At 50.6% G+C, this 11,447-nt stretch overlaps 1 protein-coding gene across 1 annotated transcript; it reads right to left on the minus strand.

Annotated features, from left to right (window-relative positions):
• Positions 1-749: 749 nt before the first annotated feature.
• Positions 750-10,750, minus strand: LOC308217698 (lymphocyte antigen 6E). The gene is made up of 3 exons (XM_080610930.1): positions 10,660-10,750; positions 6,428-6,547; positions 750-5,358 (listed from the first exon to the last, which is right to left on the minus strand). Exons 1-3 carry the CDS (start codon positions 10,709-10,711, stop codon positions 5,150-5,152), a joined length of 381 nt encoding a protein of 126 aa, XP_080467056.1. The 5' UTR covers positions 10,712-10,750; the 3' UTR covers positions 750-5,149.
• Between the last annotated feature and the right edge of the window lie 697 nt (positions 10,751-11,447).

The raw sequence follows: 11,447 nt of genomic DNA on the forward strand, positions 1-11,447 counted from the left end.
GCATAAAAACAAACAAAGAAGTTCTTGAGAGCCCACCGCTGTTATTCTGCATATGTCTCACATTCCCCAGGGAACATCATCTCCTTCTCCCACGGGATCCAACCATGCTCCCAGAAATAATAAAGCTTTAAACAAAGATCAGGATGACACATCTTTACGAAGCAGCAGGAATTCTTGCTCCCAAATTGAGGAGCACGGGACGGGGAGTCTCCAAAGCAACCAGCCCCATGTCTGTGTGTCTGTGTGTGCATCTGTCCGCAGGCAGGAGTGGGAAGAGGGAGCCCCAGGGAGCTCAGGAAGAGGAGCAGCTGCCCATGGGCACCCACACAGGGGCCATTATGTGCCCAAAATAGCCACCCTCTCCAACAGGAAGAGCAGAGGCTCAAAGGACAAATCCCATCTCCGTTCCCCGTAAGGTCATGGACAAGGCAATGATATTTATGAGCACGGCTCTTGAAGGCAAAGACAATCCCTGTTCTTTATCCATCACCAGGAAGAGACTCCCATGGCCTTGAGATGGCATGTATGGATTTATCCCTCACTATATCCTATAGGGAAGGATAACTGTCCTCCTTTTGGCCTGCAACCCCCAGCCTTGGGCTTTGAATCCAACCCAAGTGCTTTGTTTTCACGCAGCAAATCCATAATATCTCTAAAACCATCCAAAAACATTGCTTCAAGTGTACCTTTTTTATTAATTCCATATATTTTTATTAGAGTATAAGAAACAATATGTAACATACGCTACACTTATACTGGTGTTAATATATTTAAAGGAATCAATGCTGCTTTATTCTGCTTATTGTGTTACAACAAAGGTAATACACGATTACAAATCTCACATACATGTATTAGTAAAATCGACGTTGCAGTGGAGCCATCTCAGTGAAATGAGATCATCCAACAAAGCTGAAATAAAAGGTGTCAATAGTTTTCCTGCAACACTTTATTGGCCTTATTATATTTTCATGGAGTGTTTCAGTTGTGATGAAAAGGTAGGGTTTGGGCTGGAAAAAAGTGTTCCTTCGGAAGACGTTGGACTTGGGAAACCTGTTTAAGCCTTTCATGTCTCAATTTACACTATTAAATCCGGACAAAACACTCAACCTCATCCTGATGTTGCTGATTCTCTGCTTCACATGCAATTACCTGGTCAATGGTAGCTTGGCCTCGGCTCCATATTCCCTTTCATATGCTAAGGGTTCCTCCTTGTGCAATCTGGGCTTCAAAGCTTCTCTACCAAGTCTACCATAAGCCAGTAGATGGCAGGACCGACCCAGGGCTTGGGCCTCCTTGTGCACCACGACACTCCCACAATGCAAGATGGGGTGTGTTTATTCCCATTCCAGGTCGATAGCCTCAGACAGCAGCTTTCCAGGGGTGAAATAATTCCTCCAGGATCAAGGAAGCAGGCAGAGCCATCTTCATCCCAAACAGCCAAGACCCACAGCATGGCAATGAAAGCACAGCCCAGGCTATAGAAGCATACGGATTGAAGTGAGGGGCTTGTGATAGGGCCCTAAACCTCCAAGCATCCAGATGTGCACCACACCTGCCTTTCCCATAAACAGGAGAGCATGGATAACTATACCTCATTCCCGCATGAAGGCACAGCCACCCGGACCAGAGCTACCAGGCTTCCCAAAGGCATGGTGGGACCACAGCCTCCTTCATGGCAAACAGGGATCCTGGGTGGCAAGTCATTTCAAACAACTTGGGCACATTAACACCAAGCAAGGACATTCTTTGAATAACGATGCGGATCCTTTGAGTAATGATTAAGCAACTCCGCCTTATTTGTTCTGGCTGTTTGTGCAAGGAAGTCGCATCAGGTTTGTGTTACCCAAAAGGAGAAAAACAGTTGGAAGAGCCTCGTTTCATTTTTAAGCCCTCCTTTTGGGCAAACCCAATGGACATGGATGGAAAGGGCTGATGCTGCAGTGAGCTTTGAGCATGTACAGGCAATAGACAACGAGAGCCCTTGTAATGCTGGCGTCGTGGTAGACAGCAGCAGCTGTCGCCGTTGAAATACAGCCATTTCCAGGACAGAAGCATAGAAACCATATTCTCATTAGCTCCAAAATAGGCAGATATTTGACTTAAGGTCTTATTTCGCAATGAAAACTGTTCCAGGGTATTTTATGCCTGTTTGGAGCAAAGCTGCCTCCCTTTACAACCTCTCGTCTTGTCAGGAAAGATGAAGATCTAAGTTCTCTGCTGAGATTTCCATCTCGAATTCCACAGACCAAGTAAACACATTCAAAGCACTTAAGGGCTGTCCCACCATAGTCCTCAAGTTCCAAAGCAGGCATTTCATTTGATAAGCCACCATTTTCAGTACTCTATAAATGCTGGGGTCTTACTATTTATTTCCTTATAATTATTATTAATGGTTTTAATTACTACAGCTTCATTTTCAGGCCTTTTACTCCTGGGCTTTACAGGTTCTCACATGTTTTCTGGTGCTGGGGATTCGAGGGCAAAGAAACATCCTCTACAGCAGGACCAGAAATGTGATAGTTGGCAGAAATGATCATAGGATGCTTTGGATTCAATTGCTGAGTAACTTCTCTTGCATTTGATGAGCTGTCACACCCTTCTGCTCTCTCAAATGTACATGTATTTGTCAAAGAGATCCTTGCCACGTGTTTGAAATATCTCCTCTTCTATCTACAAAGGGCATAGGAATATAGCACATGAGGAAGAAAGAGAGTGAAGAGGGAAGAAAAACAATCTATTCATCAACTATAGGCTTAAAAACACGTGTGAACTGACCTTCAGATCTGTCCCCTGGCAATAGCATGAATATAACTTGTTATTTGTATAGGGCAAGTAGCTTGCTGAATGCTCCTCCCACCAGCCCTTGCTCCCTTGTATAACCGAGCCCTTGGCATGAGCAAATCTCTAATGCTGAGATAGGAAGGAGATGGCCATTAGAGGAGACAATCAGGTCTCTCATAACCCTGCGTGTTGCTTTAGCCCATAGGGTTGTCCAGTGTGGCATCCTGAAGAGCCTCATAAAGGCATGAACAAGCATTAGCACCTAGCTATGCTGAAGCATTAGGACATGGCTATGCTGATGGCTTTTAAATTGCTCACAGCAGAGGTGGTGTGAGTTCAAAACCAAGATACCTTTTACCAGGTGACTTAGAAGAGTTACAGCCTCATTACGTGCAAGGTAGAGTACTTCAGGTCCGCCTTAGTCTCACTGCAGCATCTACTCACAGCTAATGGCAAGGAACAAAATAACCCTGCAAATGAGACTTGTAACCCTCTTGGGAGAATGGCTCAGGCAGAGGAAAACAAGGGAATATTTACTGCATTTCTATCCGTGTATTCCCCAGTTTTCCCTGTTCTCTATGTGCATAGCAGAGGTTGGTGGCACACCTCAAGCCCTGTGGTCTCAGCAGGCAAGGGAGGATGTATTAACCAGAGGAAGGCACATCCAAGGACCAAGGAGACAAGCGATGCATTCTTACCAAGCTCATCACCTAATTGTGGGTCATGTCACGATGGGACCAGTCCCTCCTGTTGTAAAGGCTGTCATTAGCATGTGTCATTTTAATTAAAAGATGGGGAGAAGGAGGAGGAAAAGGCATGTAACCACTTCTGGTGCTAGTATTTCCATACATCTGCACCCCATTTTCCAAAAGAAGCTGTTCATCACTCACTTAAGTGGGTTTAAAGGTGTAATTTATCAGTGTGTGCAGCTTTTGTTTCTTGTTTGACAGAAAACAGAACCACATACAAGGAGGGCATGACTAAAGAGTGCCAATGTTACACCTCATTTTTGCTGTTAGATGAAGCAAGAAGCCCAGTGCGCCTCTGATCCATCAGTGGAAGTGACAGCAAGCTTTCACCTGACAGTTTAAGGCTCAGTTTTGGCTTGGTTGAGCAGGTCCACAGGTAGGCAAAGCAGGCAGGCAACCAGCAGAAGTGGCAGGACACACCTCCCATGGGATGGCTGAGAACTTTGAGGAGCAACGTTGCTGGAAGACCTGGGAAGATGCTGGGAGCTGAAGGACAGCAGGAGTGGCAGGGTTGGTGGTGAAGTCACCCTCTGCAGTCCATGTTGCACCATCAGCCAGGGATTGCAGGTTGAACCGAAGCATCTTTCCCACTGACTTCACTATGTTTTGCAGACCTGTTGCCCTGGATCATTTAGGTATCGATGTCATTGACACCATCATGAGTCCAAAGTGGGGAAACTGAGGCACCAAGTCTGTATCATGCAGACTACTTTTTAGAGGTCCTGTTCTTCGCACACTTGCTCCTTTAGGAGTGATGGGAGAACTGGCATTTTCCACTGAATCACACCTGGAAAAGGTGATTCTCAAGAGAGGTGAGGCAAGCTGTGCATCAGAACGAGATGGACTTGCTGCTCAGAGGTGAACTGGAAGGAATGCTGAGATGAAGCCACTTGAGAGGGTAAGAAGCCCTCGTGCCGGGCGTAACATTTGGGTTTTCCATAAGAGCTTCTCTAATCTCTGTGTCCGGAGCAAGGAAACACACACAGCACACGTCCCAGCTCAGGTAACAACAGGAGCATGTTTATTCAGGTCTGGCACTTACAGAGCTCGGAAGGACAAAAGGACATGTCATTTTCCAGAAAAGTCAGCCCAGGATCAGAAGAAACAATAGGATTTCATAAAAAAAGAGACTGCAGCTGCAAGGGGCCGGGAATGTGTCTCCCTTTGGGTCATGCATTCCCAATCCCCGGGCCATCCATGTGCTGGAGCACGCCGGTGCCAGGCACCTCCATAGAGGTGAGAGGCAGGAAGGTCTGAACACTTTGACCGGGTGGTGTTTGGGGTTCAATCGGTTCTCAGCGAGTCCCAGCTTTGATTTAACCAACCTTAGAAACCAGGGTGAGGGGGAGTATTAGGTATAAAAGCAGAAACCCTTCCAAAACGATCCACCTTTGCCAAGGAGGTGTGAGAGTGCAGTGGGGTATGTCCACAGAAGGAAGAGAACAGCTTGGCCAAACCGCCCAGGTCTCCAATGCTGGAAGAGCATAAAGTCTGGGAAACAACCACCTTGGAAGCCTGTTGAGAAGTAGAGGATCTCCTTGCAGACAGCAATAGAGAAGATATTGGCTAATGAGACCTGCAACAGCCTATGGAAGACAGCTCTTCCTTGGCCAGCCCCATCACTCGCGAGCCCTGAGGATATAGATGAAGCTAACGAGGACTCCCAAGGCCAGGACTGTGTAGCTGGCTTTGACGCTGCTGGAACCACTGATGTTGCAGAGGAAGGAGTCGCAGCAGTACACGGAGGCAGCCGCTATGCCGAGGTTAATCCCGGCGCTGGGGCAAATGGGAGAGCATCCTTTCGAGATGGACTGGCCAGACTTGCCGCCTGTATTTAGGGGGAGGTAAGAGGAGGAGAAAGAAAAGCAAAAGGAGATTGGGTTTAGAACGTTTCGCCTACTCTGCAAAGGAAGTAACAGCACGGAAATAGCCAAAGCATCACAGGAGCACGGAGAGGATGAAGTGCTTCTAAGCATCAGGCTATGAAAGTAACCTCCGCCAGCTCAACACCCGTGATAACCTCCCGTATAGACACTAGAAACCACGCAGCATCCCAGGGACACCGCTTGCAGGCCATCAGCCACAGTTTGGCCACAACAGCTCCAGTGAAGAATCTCAAGTATCTCACTCAAGCTTCACCCTGGGACTCCTCAAGCGAGACACGGGGCGTAGAGCACCAGGGAGGCACTTAAGAGTAAAGTCTGTGTTTCAGTGGTTGGCTGCGAGAGGCACAGCCTACACTTAGCAGCAAGAAATAGGAAACCATTAGCACTGCGCTAAGACGACAGGCTTATAAAAGCTCCCTGCCTCCATTTGTGCACGCACAAGCCACCCACATCAAGGGCTGTGCAACTCAGACGCGCAGCATCCCTCCCTCTTGCAAGCTGGGCTCGGGGCTCTGCCACAGTGCTTCCTTAGGAGCAGCATTCAGGAAGCACAGACCCCACCAGATCTTTCCTGTCTCTTAGGGAGGAGACCTGCAAACCTCCCTTCCTGGCAACCCCACCTCATCCACAGGGAGCGAAGAAGCAAAGGCGGGATTGAGGGATGAACTAAACCCCAACACAGGGCAAAAAGCAGGAAGGGCAACCCTGGAGCTTCCTCCAGAGGAAGCCTGCAGCATCCTCCACACTTTCACTTATTCATCAGCAAGCTCCCTGCCCCCATTCCGGAATTCCCTTTGGATTCCCTGCGTCGGTGCAGGCATGTGGGCTTCAACATGACTCCGTCTGGCAGCACATCCCTCCTAAATCCCTTGGGATGGCCCGACACTCAATCTGATCACAGAACTTTTCCCCTTTTCCCACCCAAAGGAAGAAAAACCTCCCCGCAGCTCACGAGGAGACCCGGGAGAGCAGCCAAGAGGGGCAGAAGATGCCGGTCCTGTCAGCACTCACCGATTCCTACTCCGACGTACGTTGTCACACAGTGGTTTTCATTCTCCCCGCACTTGACAGGCTTCAGGCAGGCCCAGTTGGAGGATGCATCCGAGCAGGAAAAGCAGATGAGTGTGTGGGCTGCAAGAGAAGAGCACACAGCAGTCAGGGGATGAAGGAAGGAGCTCTTGGCATGGTGGTCCCCACCTCTGACACATGGCACGTGGCCACAGCCACACTTGCTATTTCGGCTGTATCGATCTACCTTAGGTTTTTTCCCTCTGAGAAATGGCCAAGTGAAGGGTTCAAGCGTAAGCAAGGGGTGATGGGTTTAAAGTTAAAACAGGGAAGTTCGGGTTGGAGATAAGGAAGAAGTTCTTTACTGTGAGGGTGCTGAGGCACTGGAATGGGCTGCCCAGAGAAGTGATGAATGCTCCATCCCTGGCAGTGTTCAAGGCCAGGTTGAACAGAGCCTTGGGCGACATGGTCTAGTGTGAGGTGTCCTTGCCCATGGCAGGGGGTTGGAATTGGCTGACCTTAAGGTCCTTCCCAACCCAAACCATTCCATGATTCTATGACAACGGATGCATTTTGAGCTCTTGCAGGATCAACTGTCAGCTAAAGCCTCAATACAACCACAGGTAAACCTTTATGGCACGCTCCTGTTTGCACCACGCGTGGGTTCAAGGTACAGCTACCAACCTGAAGCTAAACAGCAGAGGCAAGTTCAGGCTTGTAACCTAGAGCCTGAGATCTGGGTTTACTCAGCTCAGCTACCACGGGCATTGATGGGAAATGCTCCAGGCATGACCACAGGTTTGGGCTCCCCATGACTTGCTTTTGGCAGCCGGGTACAAAGCTCAGGCTACACCTGAGCTAGTGCACATGGTGGAAACAAGTTGCTAGCTAAAGCAAGGCAGCACTGCAGCGTGACCTGCAAGGACCTGCCCTGTCCCACTCCCCAGGGAGTTATCACACTATGAAGGCAGCATATGCAACCAAGCTTTTAAGTTGGAGTAGGGGGATAGCAAAGAAACCCATGCCTTCCTCCATGGAACTGGCTTATCCTATGCCAGCAGGATGGACTGAACCAGCTGCTTCCCAACCCTCATCCTTCAGATCTACCCAAGGAAGAGAAAAGATTGGAACATCCCATTCAGAGGTGGGAAATGGTTGCAGAAGGAGCCTGGACCTGTGACTCAGCAGGGACATGTGCACTCTGCAGAGGCCAGATGCTCTTGTCTGCATTTTACATACAAGAACATCACAGCCACACTGCAGTTGTTGACCTACATATGAAGACAGATCAGGTTTGTTTTGAGCACTCAGACAAGCCCTCCCATGAGGCACTGCCTTTCTCTGCTGTGTTAACAGGATGCAAAATGGAATGGGGGCTCATCGAAGATGGGAAGTGCAAGGCAGCATCATTCCTGCTCTTCCTACCTCTTCCAGCCCCACCACAAACAGATTATTACCCTGGGAGACCTCACTGAGGCTCAGCAGTCCCTGTCATGGAGTATTTGGAAGAATGGATAAATATTGGTCAGCATCACCAATGGAACTGAATGACCTCTTCAGGTTCTCCTGATTATTGTTTCTATCGGGAAAATAAAGCTTTTTATTGGGAAGCTGGGAAAAAATATCAATAGTTTTTGGAGGAATGACTTTTGGGCAGCCATGGTCAAGGCAGGGAAAGAAGACTAAAACATAATCCTAAGGAAACAGATTAAAATAGGTTAGTGGGAGATCCTGAACATCACATCAGGACAACCAAACCACTCTGCTTTGGAGACAAAGCCAACACCACAACCCCCTGAGCAAGAATTTCCTGGGCTGTCCCATACATATTCCAATGATCATCAGTGTGCCAATGCAGCAGCCACAACCTACACACAGCACCAGGATTACAGGGCCACCAGTTGAGTCAAAAGCCCCAGGAGAGATGCATCAATGAACCCTGCCTCTGGATCTATGACAGGAGGAGGAGGACAGAGCCAGGCATTAAGTGTACAGCCTGTCATTGTCCCCGGGTGTCATTGTCCATGGGTTGGCCAAAACTCAGCCTGGAACCTCAGAGTGAAGCCCAGCTCCCTGCTGCTCCATTGTCCCCAGCACCTTTCTGCTCTCCAGTCTCTGGGCTGACCTATCCCAAACCCTTCTCCTTGCAACCATCCTGAGGGCAAACTGAGGAGGCAAATTGACTCATCCCATTGCACAGGAACCCCACCTGCAACCAGGAACGAAGTGGATTACAGGCTTCCTGTGGCCATTATGGCAGGGCATATGTCCCCATATGCATGCAGTGCTATTCATTGGGGCTTAGAGATTCCAGATACAAACGCATCAGAAATACTTGTACATGCACATAAAGGCACCTTTAGGCATGAAATTCACTGCCACGTGACTAAATCTATGCTCCTACCACAGCATCTCCTACCTATCCCCATGTTTTCCTTTGTCACACCTGCACATTACCCCTTAATATAGACAAAATCTTCCCAGGAGAAGCAAGTCCTTCAGCATAGTTTAAGAGGGAATAAGTCAGAACCGGTGCCACATTCTGCCCCAGCAAAGCACATCACTGCATAACCCACCGCAGAGTTAAAGAGAGCAAACAGGCTGAGTGCTCTGGACAAAAGGCACAAGAGGGGTGGCAGGATTGTGCCCCAGCTGGAGACAGAGCAAAGAGTTGGAGCTCAAGGCTATAAGGAGGAAAAGAAAAGGGGGGAAATAAAGGCCCGAGACTGAACAATGCAAAAGGGAAGCCTCATATTCACCAAGTGCACAAGAATCCATGTGTTTATCCCTTTGCTGCTCGGCTCCTCCGAGGAACAAAGAGCTCCCAAAGCAGAGGGGATCAGTTGGGGGAATTCCTTAGATAAGAGGCTGGATCCATTCTCGCATAGAGCAAGGAGAAAAGGGAAAGAAAAGCCTTTAAAAGCCCGCTCCGACGCTGAGCAGCAGTGAAAAACGCTGTTGCTTCAGCAGCTCTTCCATTCAGTCCCTGTGCCGAGCACTCTTTCTTTTTCCATAGCTCTTAGAAACGATCCTTATATATATGCAAGATCTTTAGGACACTTGGAGCAGGGGGTAAAGATCGTCTGCAATAGCTTTGGATGTGCTGGAAGCGTTTGGGGTTAAAGCTACCTGGAACCAACCCTTTTCCCTGGCTAAGAACTTACTTTCAAGCTGAAAGGGGCTTTTGGAAGGGGGGGAAATGAAACCTCTTAACAGCCTTGGCCTGGACAGCCCATCCTCCCAGCTGGAACTGAGCACATGCCAGCTGGCCTCAAACCCAGACCCAACGCTTGGATTGCCAGTTGCTTCCCGGATCCCAAAGGGAAGAGGGCATGGGAAAGGCAGCAACCAACTAGTTTCTTCTCACCGGTATCCTCAGGAGACAAGGGGGACCCGTGTTAGAGCAGGGCCCAAAACTCTCCCGTTTGCTCTTTGTTTGGCTTCTCCAAACATCGACATATGGAAACAATATGGGGGTTTGGACCGCCCCACGGAGTTTGGATAGTCAGAAATGGAGTCGATGGGAAGGCGGGGATTGCAGACCCTGCAACTCGGATAACTTGCGGTTTAACACCCAGCAAAGGAAGCACGTTCTCCCCAGCGTGGTTGGCAGCCCCAAGATGCTGCTCCACGGGGCATGGTCCCTTGGGGGTCACCGCCCCACATGTTGGCCACCACTGCCTGCCCCGAAGGATGATGGGGGGGGGGGGGGGGCAGCAGGAGCCAGAATCACGACTGGCTCTGCCCAGACTTTGCTCCATCAGCCATTGCCGGGGCTGGGCTCCATCTCCCCTCCACCCTCCTTCCCCTTGGCTACATCTCTGCCCGTTCCGGCGCCGTTATCCCGGCTCGCTGCACCGAAAAGGGGGAGCGGAGCCGGCCCTGGTCTTTGTTCGAGCCTCAACCGGGAAAAGCTCCAAAATACCTCCATGCACAGCTGGAGATGCGCACTTAACATAGGCACAGGAGCCCTGAAGTTCGTGCTTCAGAAGGGACACTGCTGCGAGGCAGGTCTTGGAAAGACACCCCCCAACCAAGCGCTAAACCCCAGCACGGCTCAGCTCTATCCCCCGCAGCTCCTTTGCAACCCTCAACTTCCAGAACCCACCCTGCAAGACGCAGCACACAAACACAGCCCCATCTGCTCCCGAACCGAGAGTTGGGGAAGGATTGGGGCACCTCCGGAAGAAGCGATGGTGGTGGGTAGGTAGCGTGAGCATCCCTCTCCCCCTTACCTCTCTCCACGCACAGCACCGCAGCCAGCACAGCGAGCAGAAGCGCCTTCATCGTGCGGCGGTGGTGCCAGCGAGATGCGCAAGGCAGCGAACGGCGCGCAGGGCTGGCAGCAGAGGGCGGGGAAATGACGGCGGCCCCGCCCCGCGGGCCGACCCGCAGCCTGCACCGCCTCCCCCCACCGCCTACCCCGGCCATTCCTGGTTTCGTTTCCCCTCTCCGGAGAACCGGGGCAGGGAAGGGGAGTGACCGCCCGTGGCGGCTCGGCGTGGCAGCGGCTAGGCCGCCAAGAGGGGGGTTAGAGCCTCGATGGAGCAGAACCAGCTCTCCTGTCGTCTCGCCCCGAAGACTTTTTCCATCCCCATTTTGTGGAATAATAGAAAAAAACAGGTTGGAAAATTATCTTTAAGCTCATCCAGTGCAACCGTTCCCCAGCACTGCCAAGGCCACCACTACCCCATGGCACTGAGGCCTCATCTCCACAGTGGGTGAACACTTGCAGGGACGGTGCCTGCAGCCCTGCCCTGGGCAGCCTGTTCCAATGCCTGAGCACCCTCTGGGGCAGGAATTGTTCCTCAGCTCCATTCAAACCTGCCCTGGTGCAGCTTGAGGCCGGTTCCTCTTGTCCCATCCCTTGTTCCTTGGGAGCAGAGCCCAGCCCCTCCTGGCTCCATCCTCCTCTCAGGCACTTGTAGGGAGCGATCAGGTCCCCCCTGAGCCTTCTCTTCTCCACACTGAACCCCCCCAGGTCCCTCAGCCCTTCCCCATCACACTTGTGCTCTTTCAGGTC

The sequence above is a fragment of the Psittacula echo genome, assembly GCF_963264785.1.
Source record: "Psittacula echo genome assembly, chromosome: 2".
In the NCBI taxonomy this organism is placed as follows: domain Eukaryota; kingdom Metazoa; phylum Chordata; class Aves; order Psittaciformes; family Psittacidae; genus Psittacula; species Psittacula echo.